Source organism: Glycine max, chromosome 6 (assembly GCF_000004515.6).
Source record: "Glycine max cultivar Williams 82 chromosome 6, Glycine_max_v4.0, whole genome shotgun sequence".
NCBI classification, from domain to species: domain Eukaryota; kingdom Viridiplantae; phylum Streptophyta; class Magnoliopsida; order Fabales; family Fabaceae; genus Glycine; species Glycine max.
In genome coordinates, this window is record NC_038242.2 from 49005199 (window position 1) to 49028199 (window position 23001).

General features: G+C 33.3%; 2 protein-coding genes across 4 annotated transcripts; one reads left to right on the top strand and one right to left on the bottom strand.

Annotated features, from left to right (window-relative positions):
* The first annotated feature begins 2322 nt into the window (after positions 1–2322).
* Positions 2323–8698, top strand: LOC100793799 (NEDD8-activating enzyme E1 regulatory subunit AXR1). Its single transcript, XM_003527446.5, has 15 exons — positions 2323–2736; positions 3515–3687; positions 3765–3928; positions 4171–4281; positions 4665–4744; positions 5029–5179; positions 5259–5352; positions 5778–5866; positions 6148–6221; positions 6324–6486; positions 6689–6774; positions 6883–6966; positions 7066–7246; positions 8204–8301; positions 8380–8698. The coding sequence occupies exons 1-14, from the start codon at positions 2699–2701 to the stop codon at positions 8285–8287; spliced, it is 1572 nt and encodes a 523-aa protein (XP_003527494.1). The 5' UTR covers positions 2323–2698; the 3' UTR covers positions 8288–8301; positions 8380–8698.
* A 694-nt stretch (positions 8699–9392) lies between these two features.
* Positions 9393–17622, bottom strand: LOC100791485 (protein RRP6-like 3). Of its 3 annotated transcripts, none has more exons than XM_006582292.4 (12): positions 17338–17622; positions 16607–16848; positions 16400–16498; positions 15521–15604; positions 15262–15348; positions 13875–13995; positions 13307–13488; positions 13181–13225; positions 11945–12441; positions 11382–11856; positions 10459–11099; positions 9393–9680 (listed from the first exon to the last, which is right to left on the bottom strand). In XM_006582292.4, exons 1-12 carry the CDS (start codon positions 17552–17554, stop codon positions 9611–9613), a joined length of 2760 nt encoding a protein of 919 aa, XP_006582355.1. In that variant the 5' UTR covers positions 17555–17622; the 3' UTR covers positions 9393–9610. The 3 variants fall into 3 exon arrangements, with proteins under 3 accessions (XP_006582355.1, XP_006582356.1, XP_014632315.1); XM_006582293.4 differs by having other exon boundaries at positions 9393–9709; positions 17338–17614; XM_014776829.2 differs by lacking the exon at positions 17338–17622 and having other exon boundaries at positions 16396–16498; positions 16607–16749.
* Between the last annotated feature and the right edge of the window lie 5379 nt (positions 17623–23001).

The window sequence follows — 23001 nt, forward strand, 5'->3', positions numbered from 1 at the left end:
TAAAAAAAAAAGATAGTAAATTGAAAAACAAATATATTAAAAACATGAAAAAATATTAAGTTTTTTTTTATCAAAAGTATAAAATATAGACAAAGTTGCATTTTTGGTCTTCCTAGTTGTCTCCAATTTTGATTTTGGTCCCCTTTAAAATTAGTCACATTTAATCCTCCAATTATGTCCAATTCCGTAAATATGGTCCCAAAGTCTAGATTTAAACATTAACCGTTACAAATGAATATTGACTGTCATGTGCCACGTTCTAATTGGATGATGACTATCACATGTCACGTTCTGATTGAACGTTAACAACAACAATACATTTTCATCGTCCATAGAGTCAACATCTAATCAGAACGTAACACGTGACAGTCATCGTTCAATTAGAATGTGACATGTGACAATCAACGTTCCTTTGTAATAGTCAACGTCTAAATCTGAACTTGAGGACCACATTTACGGGATTGAACATAATTAGAGGACTAAATGCGACAAAATTTTTAAAGGGAGACCAAAATCGAAATTGGAGACGACTAAGGGAACCAAAAACGCAATTTTGCCTAAAATATAAAAAATTAGGGTGTGAGAATAGCAAAAATCGAGTGAGAATAACATGGGCCCTAGATAGATACTCTTCTTGGGTTCTTCTATCTTAATCTTGTAGATGCAAATGCCTTTGGTGTTTGATGATGATCATGATGATATGATGCAATTGATGCAAATGGGCTTTTCAAGACTAAATTCAAGACAATACTTCAAGATTACAAGTCACAACATCAAGATGATCACTAGTATATTAGGAAGGGAATTCCTAATTGAATTAGCAAAAGGTTTGGCCAAGTAATTTAAATTAAAAAGTGTTTTTCAAAGGTTTTACTCTCTAGTAATCGATTACTAGAGGATGTAATCGATTACCAGTGGCCAAATATGCTTTACAACAGCTACTAAAATTTGAATTTAAATTTTAGACTGTGTAATCGATTACACAATTTTGGTAATCGATTACCAGCAGTTAATAAACGTTTTAATTCAAATTTTAAAAGCTGTAATCGATTACACAATTCCTGTAATCGATTACCAGACAAGATTTTCAGAAAAATCTTTCTAAGAGTCACAACTTCTCAAAGGGTTTTTTCATGACCACCAATGGTCTATATATATGTGACTTATAACACGAATTTACTTAGAGAGTTTTTCAGAACAACAAGTGTTTATCCTCTCAAAGAGCAAAATCATATTATCCTCTTAAGAATTCCTTGGCCAATTCAATTGCAATTCATTAAGGAATTATTTGAGTGCTCAATCTGTAAAATCTATCTCTTTCTAGAGAGATTCATTCTTCTTCTTCTCCTAATTTTCTAAGGGATTAAGAGACCGTGGGTCTTTTGTTGTAAATGAATTCTAAACACAAAGGAAGGATTGTCCTTGTGTGTTTAGAACTTGTAAAAGGAATTTACAAGATACTGAAACTCTCAAGCGGGTTGCTTGGGGACTGGACGTAGGCACAAGGGTGTAGCCAAACCAGTATAAATCTGAGTTTGCACTTTCTCTTCCCTTAATCTCCTTTGTTTATTATTGCTTTATATTCATATTCAAATTGTTTTATTTGAATAATATTTGAGAAGTTCATTGTTAAGGGAATTTTATAACTTGAATAAAAAGTGAAATAGATTTTTAATTGGGGAAGTAGTTTGAAATATCTTAATTCAACCCTCACTTCTTAAGATATCTGAGACCACTTGTCTAACAAATCTAGGGATTTTCTTCCTTGCACCATTTTTTCTACACCTAACATATGGAGTGAAAAACTAATTTTGTCCCTCATTTATTTAGGCTTAAAATGTGAAATATGGATTGAGAATCCGTCTGCACCATTCATTCACACTTACAGGATTTCTCATCTCAAATTCTCTCATCTTCTTCTCTTCAATCTATGTTTGATCTTCACCAATTTGTGGTTCATTTTCATCAATCCGTGTGTGCTTCTCGTTGGTGTCCGCCATGGTCCCGCTATCGTCGCCATGAGCCTTGTGAGTTTCGTTGTCACCCTTTGTGTTTTTTTTTCTTTCTGAGTATTGGACCTATACGGTTGTCAATCGGTATGATTCATATGAATTACAAATCTTCATGTTTCTTATGGATTACTAATTTGTACGGCACAAATCGAAGTTGCAGATGAAAAAAACCAACCTCCTGCGCTGTTGCACTACAACACTCACTACAAGGACAACCACAAACTCAATGCAAACAAATCGCCGCGATCATAGATCATCGAACCAACCACAACACAGAAGGAGAAGCTCAGAAAAAAAAATCCGCAACTGAATGGTATAAAAGAAAGAAGGAACGAACAACGAAGAAGAAATAAACATGGGTAAAGTTGAAATTTTTAAAATTATATTAGGTGTAGAAAAAATGTGCCGGGTGGAGGAAGAAAATTCCCTTAATCCATGGTCCTTGCCTGCCGGAAAAGAAAAAAAAAAAAGTGATCCAGGAATCTGAATATCTGATGAATGCGTCACCGCACGACGTCGTCTCTTGAACTGGTGGCGTCAAGTTTTCCCCTTTTCTTTTCCCTTGACAGACCAAACTGAAACTGATACACACAACACAGCGTTCGCAGTAAGCAAAGCAATAAATAGCGAATAAGTGAAAAAAAAAAGAGAGAGAGAAGAAAAGAACGCAGAAACTGAACTCAACAATGGCAGAACCCAAGGTTAAATACGATCGCCAACTCAGGTACACTCTTGCCACTTCCACATTTACCTAATTTTTCAACTTCGCGCTAACCTAACTGTTTTTTTTCTTCTAAAAAAAACCCTAGCGAACTAACTCTATGGCGGGGAAAACTGGTTGTTTCATTATTGGTTGTGGTATATGAATTGAATTGATTCGAGTGTTGTGTGTTGCTGTTCGTTCGCACGGAATCTTTGACTGTTAATTAGTTGAATTGCTATGGCTGAAGGTCCGTTTGTTTGTTTTTTTTTTTTAACGATGTTAGGGATTTGGTGATTTGATTAAGTGTACTGAACCGTGAATGAACTGGAGTGGAGTTTTTTCTGTGTATGATGAGATGCAAATTGGAGTTGAGTTGCTTTTTATTTGCAAAGTAGAAACTAGTTGATATTCACAATTGTTGCTTGTTGAGTGAAATGTGCTGATTCTTAACTTGTGCTGCTTTTGTTGTGATTTTTCTGTCTTCGCGTACATGTGTGTGTTTTGAATTTGATGTATTCAAGTATTAAATCGAATTCTTAAGGCCGTTTGGTTTAAGTTTTGCATAGGAAATAATAGAAACAGAAAATAATTAAAAAGTTGTCTTCATTGTTTCTTGTATAAACTTTTAAAATCATGAAATAAAGTTAAAACATGGTGGCATTTTTGTAATTGAAAATGAAAGTAGAAAATGTTTTCTCAAGCCAAACAGTCTCTTTTGCTCATCCTGCTGTTTTTTTGGGGTAGTCTTGGAGGCATCTCTGATCTCATCCATATTGCAAATGTTTATTTGAAAATGCAGAATATGGGGCGAACAAGGACAGGCAGCCCTTGAGAAATCTAGTATTTGCTTACTTAACTGTGGTCCTACTGGTTCTGAAACACTTAAGAATCTTGTTCTTGGTGGGGTTGGAAGTATTACTGTAGTCGACGGATCTAAAGTTGAAGTGGGTGACCTCGGAAACAATTTTTTGGGTACAGTGACTTCTTGTTGTACACTGGTTATGTGTTTGTGAATCTCTTTTGGTTCTCATTTTGTCCTTTGTTTGTAGTGGATGAAGCAAGTCTTGGGAAGTCAAAGGCAAAATGTGTATGCTCATTTCTTCAAGAGCTGAATGATGCAGTTAAAGCAAAATTTGTAGAAGAGTCTCCAGAAACATTGATTGAGACAAATCCATCATTCTTTTCTCAATTTACTTTGGTTGTTGCCACTCAGGTATGCTACTATACTGCAGACAACTCCTATGATCCAAATGCTTGGAGTTTTTGTATAAGCCTAGATTTTGTGCCTCTGTTCATAATTCTGATTTTTTGTCTATCTTTTTGATAGAAAACCTATCAATTAATCAATTGACAATATATCTAGATTTATTATTCAGTTTTTTTATTTTTATAAAAACATGTTTTACGTATTCTTTTCAAGTGCACTCATTGATGGTAATCTTGATAAACTTTCAGCTTGTGGAAAATTCAATGATAAAGCTTGACCGAATCTGCAGGGAGGCGAATGTTATGTTGATCTTTGCTCGCTCATATGGCCTTACAGGGTTTGTTCGAATTAGTGTGAAGGTAATTCGGTAAATGGATAATATTGTATTCATTTTATATTTGATGATGTTACAAGTTCAAGGAATAATCTGATGCCTGAGGAAACACAGAATTAACTTTATTAATTTTTGTCACTGACATAATTTTGTGATGATATTTGATGTGTCAGAGAGAGTAAAAGTAATTGAATGTTACCATTTGAAAAATGGTATTAAAGAGAGAAGGGAAATAATGTCTGGTATTGCAATAGGTTTATTATCAAGTTGGGTAATTTTCTTTTACAGTCATAATATGTATGTACTACAAAGGTGAAAATACCTTTATTAGAAAACATTGGGGTGTTATTGAATATCACCACAATTTGTATGCTTTGGTTGATTAGTACTTTTTGTTGGCTTTATTAGGAGCATGCTGTGATTGAGTCAAAGCCTGACCATTTTTTGGATGATCTCCGGTTAAATAATCCTTGGCCTGAACTCAAGAGGTAGAGAGTAGTTTTATCTTCATTTTTGGGAGCTTATTTCCTTTTATATACTAAAGATTAGGGTGAGCCTTGTCCCTTGGTGTAATGGTAAAGCTGCTGCCGTGTGACCAGGAGGTCATGGGTACAAATCTTGGAAACAGCCTCTTTTGCCCCTTATATACTAAGTTCTGGTTTTTCCTTCATCAATTTCACCTGTTGACCTATGTAATTGCTGTAAAGCTGAGACCATGGACGTGATCCTTTCCCAGTTTCACTTGAATTTTTCATTGCATGTGTATCCACAGATTTGCAGATGACATTGACTTGAATGTGCAAGATCCTGTAGCTCATAAACACATACCATATGTTGTCATTCTTGTCAAGATGGCTGATGAGTGGGCCAAAAGCCATGGAGGAAGGCTCCCATCAACCAGAGAAGAAAAAAAGGAGTTCAAGGTTTGTTGTTTAATCATTTAGCCTTTTTATCCTACTGCTGTTCTAGTTATATGATTAGCTTTGGATTTGAACAATGTAGGAGCTTCTTAAGGCTGGGATGGTTGCACAAGATGAAGATAATTATAAAGAAGCTATTGATTCAGCATTCAAAGTATTTGCTCCCCGAGGAATAAGTAAGTACACAATTTAAGATTATTGATTGTAACTTTTTGCCTTTGTCAATCTTCATTTTGAGAATCACTCTATGGTTTTGTTTTATTGGATAAGGAGCATAATAATGGATTGTTTTTTGAGAGCTTGTAGGGTTAAATTCTATATGATCCTATGAGAAGGTAAGAGCAGAATAAAATTAAAGAAGACTGTTGAATTTTATTATATTAAGGTTCCAAAAATCTATTTGTTGAGTTTTGCAATGAAGTTACTATAAACATGTTTGTTGAGAGTTCTTCGTCTCTGAAAAATGACAAATCCATACTTTGCTTGCTATGGGAAAAAAATATTTTCATCTAGAACTAGAATATTAGATATTGTGGGAACAGTTACATCTGCAGTCCAATAAAAAATATGTTTTATTCTCTAATGTTATGTACTTTCATAGGTTTGGAGTCGCAACAGATACTAAATGATAGTTCTGCTGAAGTGGACTCTAATTCTTCAGATTTTTGGGTGTTGGTGACAGCTCTTAAGGTTGGTGCTTCTGGCATTGCATAACCGACTTTGCTTCACTTTGATGTGGAAAATTTTTCTTACATATTTAATATTATATTGTTTTCTTATTGGATGGTAATTAGTTAGAACTGGTGTAATTGAAACACTGGACTACTAGAGGAGTAACAGAAAGTTGCTACTTGTTATGTGTTTGTCATATTTTGCTGCTTTGAACCTACTGTTATTCATTTTGTGTCATTGTTCTTGATTTCTTGCCTGTACTTTAGTTGTTTGATGGCACATTTCTCACCCTTTTGCAGGATTTCATTGCAAATGAAGGTGGTGGGGATGCACCCCTTGAAGGATCTATACCAGACATGACTTCTTCTACTGAGTTAGTAGCCAATTCTTTCCATATTTTCAGAGTAATTTTTATTTTTTCTAGAAAATAAAGATTGTTAGTTTATTTACAGGAGATATATTGATGTTCCTGCAGGCAATATGTGAATTTGCAGAATATCTATCACGCTAAAGCTGAGGCTGACTTTCTTGTAATAGAACGTCTAGTGAGAAGTACTTTGAAGAAGATTGGTCGAGATTCAAATAGCATTTCAAAGTCAACAATTAAAAGCTTCTGTAAAAATGCAAGAAAACTCAAAGTAAGTTTGTGAACTTACTGATCAATTCAATTTAAATAGAAAGTTCTTTAGTGGTAGAGTATTGTTATTGTTGTGAATGAGTCATGTAAATTGGGAATGCTTATTTTCCACCTGTGGCTTCTCTCCTTCCCTTTGTCTAATATTTAGAGCAATTGCATTATTACAGATGCCTTCTGTATAGATCCTAATCTTTATTTTGTAGGTTTGCAGGTACCGTCTAATTGAAGATGAGTTTAATTCTCCAAACCTACCCGAGTTACAGAAGTACCTAACTGATGAAGATTACAGGTAATGCCATTTTAACGTTTCTGGATGCTTTCATATTAAGAATTAGTCTGTGGGAAATGATTTGTTTTGCACTTCTGCTGAAAAGCTGGTTTCCTGTTTGTGTGGCAGCATTGCTGTGGGGATTTATATTTTGCTTCGTGCTGTTGACCGGTTTGCTGCTAATTACAACAGCTTTCCAGGACAGTTTGACAGGTAATGCTTCACACCATTGAAGGTCTAAATATTTTCCTGTTTTATGACGGGACTCATTATTGAGATTTTTTTTTTGCATATATGGTAATTGTCTTGCAGTGCAATGGATGAGGATATACCTCGATTAAAAAGCACAGCAATTGCCCTACTTACTGACTTGGGATGCAATGGAGCCACTTTGGCTGAGGACCTTATAAATGAGATGTGTCGATTTGGTGCAGCAGAGCTTCATGCTGTTGCTGCTTTGGTTGGAGGAATTGCATCGCAAGAAGTGATCAAGGTTTGAAATTCTAGCTCATCTTGAGTAGTTTTGTTTGCAAGCTTTTTACTGTCTTGGGTTGTTTGCTTCTTAGCCTATGTTTTTAATAGGAGAATTTTACAGCCTCTTGTTTGTTGTTGTCTAGGGTTGTTTCTTTTTCATAAGCTCGAGCCATGGAAGTTAACATAAGTACATAACAGACTCTAAATACAAATTACCCTGCTTAAAAAGAAGTCAACTAAACTTGGCCTTTTTTTGTATTTTCTCATCTTCTGCAATGATCGCTACTTTCCCCTAAGGCATAGAGAGGGTGGGGGAGGTATTGCTCACTAACCAGTAACCGGCTTGGAATGTTGTACTTGTATCAGTTGTATGTGAAGGTGAATATGCATGCTATTGAAAAAAATAGGGAAAATGAGGGTCTAGAAGCAGGGAGCCAATGAAAAGGGCTTCAAGTTGAAGCATAAATTACATTTATCCCATGCCCGTGTTTATACTGTAGGGTAGATCACACAATAGTATGATCAAGGAAAGTTTTCCTCGATAGTTGCCATATGCACTGAACAATAGATATAATCACCCTATTGTGGTCTGGAATCATAATGGAACATTGGCACGGAAGCATTGAATAGTAATCCATATCAAGGAACTTAAGGTTTTTGCAACTTATAATCACCTTAATGCATGGCCCATGCATTCGAATGGAGGCTCTTGTTCTCTGTATGATAATGGAATTCTCTGTAGTTTCTGGTAGCGATACTACTTGCTAAATTGTCTGAAATGAATGTTGCTAACAAAGGAAGAGAGGTTGGATGATTAAGAGAGAAGGAAAAAGAGGAAAGATGGTGGATTCGATCTCCTCTGCTAACAAAAATAACATTCCAACAAACTAACATATGCCAATAAAAAAAAAAGAATATGAAATTCATTTTGTTTCTGTATTTGAGTTGGGAATCACGTTACTTATATTCCTCGCAGCTCATAACAAAGCAATTTGTACCTATGTCCGGAACCTACATATTCAACGGCATTGACCACAAGTCACAGCTTTTGTCACTGTAACTGCTCGTACCATGGTAATACTTATTAAACTCGCTGATTTTTAGTGTGGTAAAAAAAAATTTCTCACATAATTTTTAATGGTTCTGATATAGATTTCTATTGGAAGAATCAAGGGCTTGATGGAGCAAGAGCAATCATCTATTATGGCTTCCTTTAATCCTATGCAAACTACCGAGGCATTTTTGCTCGTTTGGTGGACTAAAGTGGATTCTTGTTTTATACACAAATTTTGTAACTACGGACACTGGTTTCAGACAGAAACAGCATCAAGAGGAAAAGAGACATTTGCAAAATTTGTAGAGTCCATCTTATTTAATGAATTCTACGTTTATATGTAATCTAACCTCTAAAGTATCTTTTTTATCCGCATCGGTAAATATAATTGCAGGGAAATCGCATTATCATGCACAATACGAGCCAAATTTTTATATTGATCCACTGAACATTGAAACCGTTTATTCATTTGTGCTATATATATATATATATATACACACACACACACACGTGTGTGTGATGTATCAGAAGAAATTTAAAATGTTAGCTGAAATTAAAATTTCAATTTTTCAGAAAAGATTTTTTTATAACGGTTAAAAAAGATCTTTTACATCAAGATCGATGTCTATGTAAGTAATATAGAAAAGACAGATTTTTTAAATTTGTTGTTAATCGATGTGAAAAGTTAACTTTTTAATTGATTATTTAAATAACTAATCAAGTTAACTTCTAAAATCGATTCTTTAAGCGACTCATCATAAAAATTATTTTTTTAAGATCAATTCTTTAAGTAACCAATTTATAAAGTAACTATTTAAATAAGTTAATATATATATATATATATATATATATATATATATATATGTGCGCGCGATGTATCATAAAAATTGAGATTCTTATCTCACCCATCAATTTTTTTTAATTGAGATTCAGTCATATGGTAGAGGCTTGGAATGAGTAGGTAAGGTTTCTTTTTAGAATTTGCCTCTGGTTTTTATTTAATCACTCAACAAGGCGATTAAATGCTGTGGGTTACACTTTGAAACAAGAGTCACAATGTAACGTTGCTTTCGTAAATCCATAAGCTTGTGTTTTTATATTAGAATAATTATAGCATGGGCAAAAGTGTTCTTGAAAGCTATTTGTACTTTTGTTACAAAAAGACAAATACTAAAATTCTAAATTGTTTTAACAAAAAATTAACAAAAAAAATGAAGATAACGTTTATGTAGTTTCTTTGCCGTGAGAGGAGGAAGTTGAGTATTTTGATGGCGTTGAAGTACCAAAATATGCAGGTTTCTTGTAATTCCTGTACGGTCACTCTAGTCTCTACGTACTAGCAGCAGCTCCTCTCTTGTCAGGATTGTATACACTGAACTTCCCGAAGTCCCTTCTTCCACTGGCAAAATTAGTGTCCAAAATCAAAGCCTTGGGGAAAGGAATGAAAACTCAGTTGCTATACCCAAATACTATTACAAGCGTACCACAAATAACTATCTAATGGCAATAAAACAACAAGCATTCAGAAATTTTCTTTTGGGACATTAACTAAGAAATATATGCATATATATAAATTTTGAGGACAAATTTAAGCAATAATCAATTACCTCAGAAACTGGACAAAGTTAAAAGTAAAATAAATAAATTAAATGACTTAAATGAATCTCAGTGAGAGAAAATCAATAACAGAATTGAGGTGAAAGGTTATAAGATTCAACCCAAATGAGAAACAGTTCCACCTCAGTTTATATAGACAGTTAACTAACTATGAGAGCACAGAAAACTATAGTTAAGCCTATAAATAATGACTTGAGAAAAGAGAAGACTCTATCGAGTAAATATACTCCCATAGAATGTGAATGCTGGATTTTGAATATCAACAATATTCGTGATCTATGATGTATGAACCTAATAATTGTCTCTTTTGCATGAACTTAAAAATGACCATATTTCCAGACTCATCATTGTTCACAAAGGAGTACTGTTTATATTCTTTCAGTTGTTTTTTTGAGGGCGAGAATTATTTATTTATGTTCTTGTAACCCACGGATTTGATAAAAATATGCCTCAAAACGTATATTGAATATATGAAATAGATGCTTATTGAGCATGAATTAATGACAAAATGATGAAAACTTGTGATTAGAAAGATAGAAGATGAAATAATCATAGCATACCTGTGTTTTACATCCCAACCACCGGGAAGAAAACGTGGATTTACAGCATCCACAAATACTTGTCTCCATCTTTGACAAAACGCCCGGATGCCATCTTCACCATACTCCTTCAGTAAATATTCTACAACTCGTTTCCCATGTGGTCCATGTCCCAAGAGTGATAGTTTTGAATTATGTTCACTAAGTCCATTTTCTTGCCTACTGCTCAGACAGCTATCATCAACATTTATGGCAGAGTCACTGCTTTCATTGTAGTCTGTAGTTTCAACTGTGATCATATTTCTGTTCGAAGTTGCAGAGGCAGTTCCATTAACTGTAATATCAGAAGCTAAAGTGGAATTTTCAAAATCATCTTCTCTAGTCAAATGTTCTCTATCTACTTCACTTGTTTCTTCATTTCCATATGAGCCATCATGAGCATCAACTTTCAATGTGTCTACATCCACATTACTCATTCCGGCTGTGCAACTAGAATGATTATCCTGTTTTTGCACTGTAGCAGTATTCCCTATAGAATGTTTAAAAGAGAACCCTCTCTTCTTCTCGAATCGTCTTCTCTCATGAGGAGTCATGCCAACTTGCAAAGCTCTTTCTAGATCTTCATCGGATATCTCCCTTCCTCCATAATATCTCTTTATAATCTGCAAGTAAATTAACAAGTAACTTGATAAACAGAAACTCCTGTAGTTGACGAAGCTCTTCAATAACAACAATGAACAATGACAATCACTACTGATGTACAATATAGAACCCATATTTTATATTTAAAAATGCATCTAATCTATCTTCAAAGGCTTCCTTAAACAAATCAATTCTCACTTGGCTATCTAACTACATTTAGATCAAAATAACTGAATATGATCAGGTGGGACACTACAATACTATGTGTCAGAGCAACCAATAACAAAGAAATACAATCAAACCTCAGTCAGTTCTTCATGGCGATTGAGAGGCATTCTTGGTCCATGGCGTAGAAGAGCCATAGCAGCTGTTCGTAATTGTAAAGGAGATACACCTCTCTCTTCAATCTGTTTTTCAGTCTTTTGACCTGGATGAACTACCCTCTGAAGGTAGAGAGGAATCCCAAATTCAACAGCTACTTTTCTCTTATACTTTTCTGCAGCAGCATGTGCAACTTCATGGCAATCCACACAAAGTAGAACAATGTCATGCGAACGATGGCTTTTCAAATGCTCAGGGAAATGTATTCTGTAACAGGATGGGATTATTCGATACCGTAAGTAGTGATTTCCTTCACCACACCCAACACATATATTTTTCTTACTCTGGATATAAAAATCATTGCCTTCGTCCTCTGGGCGACCTTTGGGTTCAAAAAGAAGCATTATAGCTGGGGGTTCCTCATCAATAAGTTTTGCAAGATCCCGACTAAGGTACCTGGAAATTTGAACATTAATCAAGGAAAAACCAACAGCACATTTTAGTCTATTACAAATGGAATAAAATTAAGTGAAAGTGCACAAACCATTCAAGCTTCCTCCGATCACAATAACAAAGCAGCCTCCCATCATTAGCATAGATCCGGCAATTGTGATAAACAGCAGATTTACAAGAGAATTTTTTAACAAACAAATCTCGAGAAGCCTTCCGAGAATATTGTTTAGGATTTTTTGGGCCCGGTTGTTTATAGGCTAAAGTAGGTCTTAGGTTACTGTTTACCAACAAAGCATAATTAAATATAGAAAGTGGACAACTCCCATTTTGACCCAGACACTTCTGTAGAATCACTGAATAAATATCATTATCCAACTTGTTTGCAAGCAGATGATAGATATCACTCAGGTGACTGCAAACAACAGGAGATGGGGAAGGGATGAGAGGGTTGACACCCATTTCCATATTGATATCAGCCTGAGCTATGGTGTTGTATATTTCAGAGTGACTCGCTGAAGGCTGACTTGCCAAAGCAACAATTGCCTGGTCTGACAGTACATATTTTAAGCTCTCATCATGAATACGAGCCTGAAAGTATGGACACAAAAAAATAATCAGATCGTGTTGCTAAATATTTTTCTGGCATCAAATAGAATATGTTCAGCACTACACCAAAGTTTGTACAGCAAGCAATCTTGATTTATACATTTAGTTCATTATAATAATAAAGACAGTGTAGCCAAGCACATGTTCTGGACTCTGGAAACACTTTTTTCTGGGGAAATAATCATTATTTTCAAAAACTCTCGAAACATATGTAAAAAAAAAAAGTGATTATTTCTTTAAAATAAGTTAAATCAAATACACTTGATTTTGTAGATCTGTTTCAGAGATAAATTATGGCAGAAAGGAATATAAACATAAATATTTCTATTGCTATTAATAATAAACTCGAAAAATTATCACACCAATTAATAACTAAAAAAATGTCAAGTAGTCTCAACTATAACAAATTTGAACATATAAAAAAAAAAAAAAGCAATCCTCAACGTATGTAGTAAAATTCCCCTTCTTTTTCTTAGTTCATTATTACTCGTAAGGTTTTGTTTTGTCAGATGGCATGATAAGATGTTACCATAATTTCAAGAAGCATGAAGAGATCTCTCAAATGACTATGAACATGGAACGAATTTCTGTTCCATCTCATAATTTGCAAACTAAAGCAGTCCTTACACTCACGAGGAAGTGAAGAAAGACAGACAGTTACAGTAATAAAATTATTCTTAAATGGTAGCTAAATAAGGAGCCTTTAGATATTATAACTGACCATCAGATCTCTCCATGTGCACAGTTGCCTCACAATATTCTGAATCTGCATTCAGAAGATCACATTAGAACAATATATCCAATTAGAGACACAGAATACTTCAAATCTGTACAGGAAGCAGCAAACCTGGGCTTCATTCGAAATTGATGGAAAGCCATGACTGCTCACTCGACGTGAAAATAATGATAATGCAGAAGATTCTCCAGGAGAAGCTTCAATCTCTTTCTTGAAAAGTTGTAAACAAATCATGTTTGAACGCCGACTAGCCTCAAGAACAAAATGGAATTTGTCATCGGAAGAAGAGTTTTCTGACACAATAATAAACTCGGAATTTAGACCCAATAATATTAACAAAAAAAGGTCCTAAAGAGTTGTCGAGTTGAGGAGTAACAAAGAAAATAAACTTATTTCTTGAAGTCATTAAAGTTATCCTGTTAAAATGGCAAAGTCCTTAGGACCATACCATATTTATGGGTTCCAGATCTTGCACGCACATCTCTGGTATAAAATAATCTGTTTATTTCCTTAGTCACATTTTTCAGAAGCAAGGGGAAAATATAAAAGGAGGAGAAAAAGAGGTTGACAGCATAGATTTTCAAAGTTTCAGTTTACTTGATAAATGCTTAAAATTAATTGGATATTTTTGGTTTATATTTTTCGTTCTTTCCTCGCAATATCAGACTAGAGTGAATACCATTGTCCAGTTGTTTGAGTTCATTGATCAGACAGTTTGCAATATACAACAGATAGTGTGCATCCGTTCGTGCATAATGTACCATTTCTGCTGAGAGAGGGCGCTGCCTCCAGTCTTCACGCTACAATTAAGCATATAAAAGAAATATCAGTTCCAGTCACTAACTAAAAGAATCCCAAACACATCATAATAGCATTGTCTCTTATTACTACATGAAAGAGAAGATGTTTGTGTTAGATAACCTCCATCAGCAGTTAGTTACAATAGGTTAGGTAGTTAGTCATCCATTAGTTAATTAGTTAGGTAAGATGGCTGAATAAGGCATGCTGCCTATAAATAAGAGAGTGGAGAGAGAGATCATCTTGTAATTTTTGAGAGAATTGGGGGTCTTTTGGCATTGAGAGGAGTTCAGAGTAAAACAAATTTGAATAAAATACTTAATTGTTGCTTTCACACTTAGCTACTCTTATATTTATACATCAGAAAAGTTACACTGAGTACACTTAGAGAAAAAGGAGAAAAGCACAAACTGTGCCCCTATGGCAGTAGGCTACACTCTAGAAGACAGAAAACAGCTTTTATGCATATAATAAGACAAACAAAGAAAGCTAATCAACATGAATTTAACAAGAGGCACAGACACTTGAAGTTCTGCAGTGTTGTATCTTGTAATTGGGGTTTATCCCTATTTTTTCTTAATATGAAACCAGGTTTCTATCAGTTTGCAAGTTCAATTTTATATTTAGGTGCACAAGTTCTATTCATTGATGCACTTCATTAATAACCAATGTAACAAGATTTTAAATGATTCATTGCCAATGTAATTGTTGGCACAATGTGCTTCATTGTTCATATGGTTGCTTCCGAATCAGTGGAAAAGTTCAAAAGAAATCTCTTCTACCCTGAGGAGAACCTCAATTTCAATTTAAATGATGACCACTAAAAAGTCAGAATAAATGTATCATCTGAATTACAGTTACTACACTGACCACTTCGTAACTTTTGTTTTTGATATAAACATCTGCCCTTGTGATTGTGAAAATGATTTCATTATTCAAGTTTTAAGCTACATTCAACTATTTGCTGTTAGCATACTTTTAAAAAATTCCCTGTATTAGTTCAATAATAAGATCTAGTACAAATTTATCATTCAATTAATGTCTTTTTCCAACATATTCGTAATAGTCTGCCATGTAATTTCAATAAGTTCAAGTCTTAATCTCAACTGCTAGGGGTCAAATTCCTTTACAGGTTTAAATTGTAATTCTACATACAGAAGAAGATTATGATTGAAGTTTACCCAACAAAACAAGTGAAAGGGTAATTAGAAAGAATGTTACAAAAACTTTATAACAGAGAAATAGTGCCCTGAATGATCAAGCCCAACCTGTAATAATTTATTTGTTGTCACACCGCAGTAAGTTTCAAGCAAATAAGCAAGGGATTTCTGTGGTTTTGACAGCACCTCGCATGCCTGCAGTACATGAACAACACACTGATTTAGAAAAATAAAAATAAAATAAAGTAAATGCCAAAAGGCAAACTTCTCCAGTTCTGTTATGCATGGGGAGAAAATTCTGTATGGTACATGGCATCCAGTACAAGGTCCGGTGACATGATAGTGGCAACATGTATAGGCAGCTCACCTTTGAAGTATCAAATAGATTAACAACGTATATATGGAAGTCCCTCTGTAGCCAGACTATATCATTGTCAGCCCCATGGAACACCTATCCACAAATTTTCCATTGAGTGAGAGAAAAACTGTAATAAATAGAATTGGATGACAAAAACACTGACAATAATAAACTAAAATATTTTTTCAACAGATAATGTTTTTATCCCAAATATCTACCTATCTATCTATTTTTAAAAATGGTTTAATTGCACTTTTTGTCCCCCAAGTATCACAAATTGTGCAATTTTGGTCCCTTGGATTTCAATTGCACAACTTAGCTCCTCAAGGTATCACAATTGCTTCACCGGTATTCCATTAAATATTTAACAGATTTTGCTGACATAGCAACTCAAGGGACCAAAATTACACAATTATAAGGGACCAAATTGCACAATTATGATACCTGAAGACCAAAAGTAAAATTAAGCCTAAAAAAATCTGAATTATTCTATATTTTAAAAGTCAACAAACTTACCATACATACATGATGGATTGTGAATGAATGACTATGTAAAACTTTTTACATTGTCAATGTATAACTCTTTTTCTCTTTGAGTTTAATGCTTATGCACTGGTAATGTAAAACAATTTTATACTATCATCTAATCACAAATCATCCTTTGAATTACTTCAAGATAGTTATTTTAAAACTCAACAAACTTACCATACATGATGAGTTGCGATCCGATAATTGTGTAAAACATTTTACAGTGTCACTGTATAACCCTTTTTTCTATTTTTTTTTTAAAAATTGAAATTGTAATTGAAGTAGTTAATGTTAGTGCAAGCATCCCCCCTCCCCCACCAAATTTCTAAATCCTATTTATGAAACCGATAACTTACATACTTTACAAATTGAAGGATTGGCAAAAATGGGGCGAAGAATGCCCATAAAATCATGCAGGGCAATTGTGTCAACCAAATAATCTTTCTCCCGGGTAGAAATCTGCTTGATATCATCATACAAAGACAAATGCATTAACAAATTTATCAAACATCAAATTCCTGGCATAATGCAGTCAGAGACAAGGAGTTAAAAACTGCACAAAATTACCTGAACCAATGCTGTAAAGCCTAAAAAAGATCGTAAGCTATGTTGTTCCGTGTCCACAGCAAAGAACCTCTCTTCGCTCAACACATCAACCAGCTCCTTTAACTGCATTTCAGTATGAACCCAAACATATGAATCCTTCATTTCCAAGTCTGCGATCTCAGTTCCAAGCTCAATTTCAGGCAGAGGATTTTTTAACAATGCCGTAATCTCTGCCTCATATGGATGTGAATTCGAAGCATTCTCTGTAAGAAAACAACTAAACTCAGCTTCATCTTCATAACCTTCACACACAATCAATGCAGATAAAAAAAAAATCCAACAGAAACTTATAACAATGAATTTCTAGCCTTTTCTGTATTCTTCGCCAATTTTGTTAAAGAAATCTACATAATGAAATTATGAAAACTCATCAATTCAAATTTAACTTTCCTCCAACCTCAATCCATTTCCCTATCTCAAAATTTCCGAGAAGCATAACCAAATTCAACTAAGCTACTTCAGTTTACTAACCTCGTGATAGAAAAATCGCTCACACAGAAACAAAAATAAAACATAAAAGTCTTCGAATAATCGGAGGCATGCGAAACGCGAAAACAAAAAGCTATTACGTATTTCCTATAGTTACTGCGACTAAGCATCACGATCGAGAACGTGAACTTTCTTTCACATTTTCCTTTAAATTTCTCGGAAATCAAATACAGATAAACGAATGTGCGGAGTGTGGAATGTACCGTCGTCGTTGATGAGGTGCTTGAACGGAGTGTAGGAATTATCCGCTACGACGCGCTTAAACGCGGCGCACTGTGGTTTCTGTTCGGAGTGTAAATAGCACGGCGAGGACTTGTGCTGCTTGCGCCTTCGCGCGGCGAAGAGGACGTAGATGACGGCGGCAGCGGTGGATAATGTGGCGACGGTGAATGCTACGCACATCCTGTGAGCGTTGGTCATTATTTTCTTCTTCGATGAGTTTCAGTTTGGGTTTTGTTCTGAGGGCGCGGTGGAGGCGGTAACCGCTCATGCTAGCGGCGGCGGAGTTTCATTTCATTTAAGCAAAGTGTTTTTTGCTTAGCTTACGTGGCACATCCAGATGTTTGACACTTGGCACTTGGTTAAATCAATTGGGCCTTCAAGGATAAAGGCCCAATTCGGACTATGTTATTGTAGTTTAAGAGATTGGATTGGTTTTGAAAAATAAATTCATTCAAGATATAATTATTTTGTTTGTGTTAATTTATCATTTAATTAATTTAATTTAAATTTTTATTATGATTTAATCTGATCCAATTTAAAATGATTTATATTGGATTGAATTTTTATTTTAATCCTATTTTAATTTTTTTAAAAATATTAAATAAAAGGTAAGACATATAATAAATATAATAAATTAAATTAAAATATCAAATATTTTATTTATGTTATTTTATAACCAATAATAGAATATTTTTCCATCTTAGCTCAAATAATCGGTAAAAACATCTTTAATTAAATATATTTTTCATAAATAAAAATAAGTTATATGATAATTTATAAATATATAAGAAATAAAAATTAGTGATATTATAAATTTATGAATAAAAATATATACATATGTATAATTTTAATTTGGATCAATTTCTAAAATCAAACTCAAAACCCGGTATAATTCAATAAAAAATTTTGATTTTTAATTTTTTGATTTGTTCGGTTTTTCTTTATTTTTTGAATGAGTTTTTATGATCCATATTATTAGATTGGATCTGTTTGTGAACGTCTTTAGTTTCAGCCCTCACGTGTTCCAAAATGTTTTTTATTCCCAAATACCCTTTAAACGAAAAATATGTTTTGACTGTGTAAAAGGGATGCAATAAAATACACCACAAAAATATAATTTTGTTGTATTTTTTCACCCCTTTAAACATCTCAAAATATTTTTTATCCATAAAATAAAATTAAAATTTGTATAAATATATCAAATAAATATGTTTAATTTTGTCATTTGATATTATTCAATTACTTTACCATATAATTTTATCAAATACTTATAAATCATTCAACCTTTCAAGACAACATTTTAGCTTTTAACTAATTATTTGACTTTTGTTGAACATAACATTAGTTTCTTGATAATGTAGAATTGTGATCTTTCCATCAAATTAAAAATGTTATTTATTAAAAGATTATGTTATATAACACGAGTTAAATAAATGGTGTCATGACAGATCACTAATTAAATTTGAACCACATCAAATTATTCTTACATGTCAATGTTCAAATTTGATAAAATGACGCATTTTAAAAAGTTTGAGGAACTATTGTCTCTATTTTAGAACAAAGAGAGTAAAATTCTAGATTTTACAAAATATAAAGATTAAATGTTTTTATTTTAAAATAAATGAACTAAAAGTATAATTTTTTTAAGTCTATATTTAAATATATATTATATGTGAAATTAACTAATTTTACTTATAAACCAAATGGACACTTCGGTGACTTAGCTCAACTAGCTTACAAAATACAAGATACATTAATAATCTATTTTTGACCCACCCGTTACAATTTCATTCAAAATTTACTCAATCCACTCCTCTTAATTCCCTATTTGTGGCATACAATTACTCCTAGAGTTAATGTTAGAGCTGAAATAACAGTGACAGCGTGGCCATATGTGTTAGCCACTGGGTACTACTAGGTAAGATGGAATGGTGATAAAAATGTCATTGATGGTAATTTGGATTTGTTGGAGACAATTATAAAAATGTCATTTTGATTATGTCTATGTAATGTGTCTGTCCCCCACCATGGAAAAAAAAGTGTTTTTTTTTCTGGGTTGAAAATAAAATACAAAAGTTAGATAGTGATTTATGCATAGACGAATTGGCTCTTCTTGGCTGAAAAACTTTGCAAGAATGGTCAATGAAGGAGAGCCCTTTACTGTGGCTGTAGTTTGTCGGCACATGTCTACACTACAAAATGAGACGTAAAGAAAAGTTAAAGCATTGATTGAGCTGTGAAAAATACTAAGAAGTAAGAACCCGTCACATCTTATGGTGAAGTCACCATTTAGAAATTAATGTGGAAAAAACATAATGCAAAGAAAGAATATAAAAATTTATAGAGTTTAGAAGGATTTCATCTACCTTTAAATTTCTTTTTTTTATTATTTTACTTGTGCAATTGCTTTTACTATATTTAGATAAAAAGTTAAAAAGTGCTTTTGCAAAATGCAAATTTTCATGCACAATTCTGAATTTTAATGAATAAAATGATAAAAGAAGAAAATGTTTTTTGAACTCTCTCAACTGAAATCTATATATTTACTTGGTAATTATCCTAAATTAATCCAAGATCACTTTTCACAAATGCAATTACTTTTTGAAATCCTTTATCCAAAATCGAAATTGAAGGGACGGTTAAATAATTGAATTACTAGATTTGTGTACCCATTACCTTGTGACTTTGGTATACTATTTGTTTCAGCTAAACATTTATTTACTGGACCAATTAAAAGAGTGAGTCAGAAAATCATACTACTCTTTTGCATAGCCTTTTTCATTAGAAAAACGGCTTGTTGCAACAGGTGTAGTTCCTCACTACTGAAAATTACTCAGTACTTTCATGGTAGCGATTGATAATGACATTGCCTTTTACTTACTCCATTTTTCTCACTCTCACTCAGTTAAACTGCACAAATGAAATGCCCTTATTGCCCCAGTCTTTAGGAACATCCAGAATCTGAACAAGGACTATGTGCCATTGAATCAAATGTGGTGTGCCCCCCACCCCACCCCAAATGAGCTTCATGGTGCACTAGTCTGTAGACACAGACACAGTGCAGTGGATTAAAGAGTAGGCCACATGAAAAGGGTAGTCAATACTCAATGGTGGCATTTTATAAAAGGCCCTAGGGTACAATTAAGGATTGTGGGTCACACATTCACATTGACTTCACATGTCCATAATTGATAATAAATTAGTACCAAATGGCCTCATTTAATACCGAACGATTGGTGTCTGCCCTTGTTTGTTTATATGGAAGTATATATCAAGAAAATCACATTGTTAAAAGTACTTAATTTATATTTTTTTCTTTCAACTTGTAATTAAGTCGATTATTCTGTTTTGGGAGATCAATCATTTGGGGGGGGGGGGGGGGGGTTAAAAAAAAGGGGAATGGAAGGATTCCATATTAAGGTGGGTTATTTTGGTGAACTAACCCAACTTTTAATTATGCCCACCCCTAAAAGTAAAAGAACTATATAGATGAGTATAGCCTTTTTCTTTGGTGCTTGGTCCATGAATTTGAACGTGTTAAAGCAGTGCGATTTAGGTTTCTTTGTCTTTGGAATGATTAGCAAAATCTTAAAAAAGGTGGGTGGCAAGTAATTTTTGTGGGTCCTAGAGCCTGTTCAGCACACTTTCAAATTTGTTTATAGTTCTCTTTATGAAAATTGAATCATGGCACACATTGAGTCTCGCGGTACCAAGATGAAAATCCAAATAGTACAGCTTGATTAGAGCAATGCGGGACAATCATGCTCTTATAATTATATATCATAAGCCCCTATTAGCCAAGAATATTGTCATTATTACTTTGTATAGTGGAATGGTCACCCCCAAAGTTTCAAAATGAAAAATTCTTTAAAATTCCTTTGGTTGATCACTAGCTTGCAACTTATGAGCACCTTCAATTTAGAATGAGATAACGATTTGTCCCCCTTCTTTATTGTGTGTACATAATCACATAGCCTTACTCCTGTTTATAAAGAAGAAAGAATCCTTGGCTTATTGAGAGTGTGAATGTGAGCCAAGGCATTTTTTTTTTTTAACTTGTGTGACAAAGCATCTAGAGCAAGCCACCAAACTACACAGTTGGTCTAAATGGCAGCTTTGTGTTGCTTCAAGAAAGAATGAAAGAAGAGTACCAGCAGTGCTTTAAAAGTGACATTAGAAGAATCCTATTACAAGCAAACTGAGGCATCTCTGTCTCCCTCACCATTTCCACACCACATGGCTGCCTTTTATTTCATCTTTTTTAATCTTCATGTTTACTAGTCCATTTACTAATGTCTTTCTTCATTATTTATTCTTTTTAAATCTTCATGTTTACAAATCCATTTACTAACCTCTAGTAGATAGAGAAGCCTCTATATATATATTTGACACAATTGTCACAATCATGGAATTTCAAGAAACCATTTCCCCTCCAAATATATATAGGGTATAGGAAAAAACAAGTTATTTCAATTTAGGTTTGCTTAGAAACAAATGTAATCTAACTCAAATTGAGATCCGTCGTGGTGTGCTGAAAATAATAACGTGAGTGTAATGCTACTTTAAGTAAAGTTATTAATTAGGTTTTAATAGAAAAATAGTTATCAGAAAAAATAATGTCTCCTTAAATGAGATTACTCATTTCAACTCAAATCAAACAGAAGTCCAACTAATTTAAAGATATTAATCATCTCATAAAAAAAATTAAATAATTTTTTAAATCGGACCCAACTTTTTCATTGCTTTTGTTCATGTAAGAAGATATGAATTCATACATGATTATTTTATTTATCATGCATTATGCATGATATTTTAATTAGTCTCCTTCTTGAAATATGAATTATGCATGATTATTTTATTTATCTTGCATACAAAATTTCAAATATTTAACAGTAAAAAATTTTAATTATTTTTTTATATAGATAAACCCCCAACTCCAGAAAATGTTGTGGTGACCGTGATTTGTCAAGTAAGTAAGTTTATGATAATAATAAAGAAAATTTAAGGCAGTAGGAATGTGACAACAAACATGTGGATTCACATGACATGTCGACGGCAACAAGATATTTTCCATGCAATTGATCACCAATTAATTTATTTATTAGGATCATATTAATGTACTTTTATGTTATTTAATTTAAATTATGTAAAATTTCATTTTTTTATTCTTTTAAAATTAAACCAATTAAGTATTGTTATTACATAGTGTTTTTTATTTAAACGTTTGAATTATTATTTTGCATTCAAATATTTAGGAATTTATCTATAATAAACTTGAACATAAGATAATTTTAAAGGTACTAAATAGTAAATTTTATGAATATTTAATAAATTTTAGTTAGTTTAGTAGGATGTGAAATTAACATGTATTTTTTTAATATATATATCATGGATAGATGGTGATTTTTTAAGTGTAAACATTTATCATTCTTCTTGTAAAAGGGGGAACCGCCATAATTCTAAGACCATGTTAGATTTTTTTTTTCCTGAGCATGCTGACGTGAGGTTAATTATCCTTAGAGCATGATCTATATGGAATGTTTGTGTGCCATATGCATGTGTAGCTGATAAATGAAACTATAATACAATAGCTAGTATGTTACAAATTGATGTTAATCTAGTTATTCTAGTGTCTTCAAGGAATT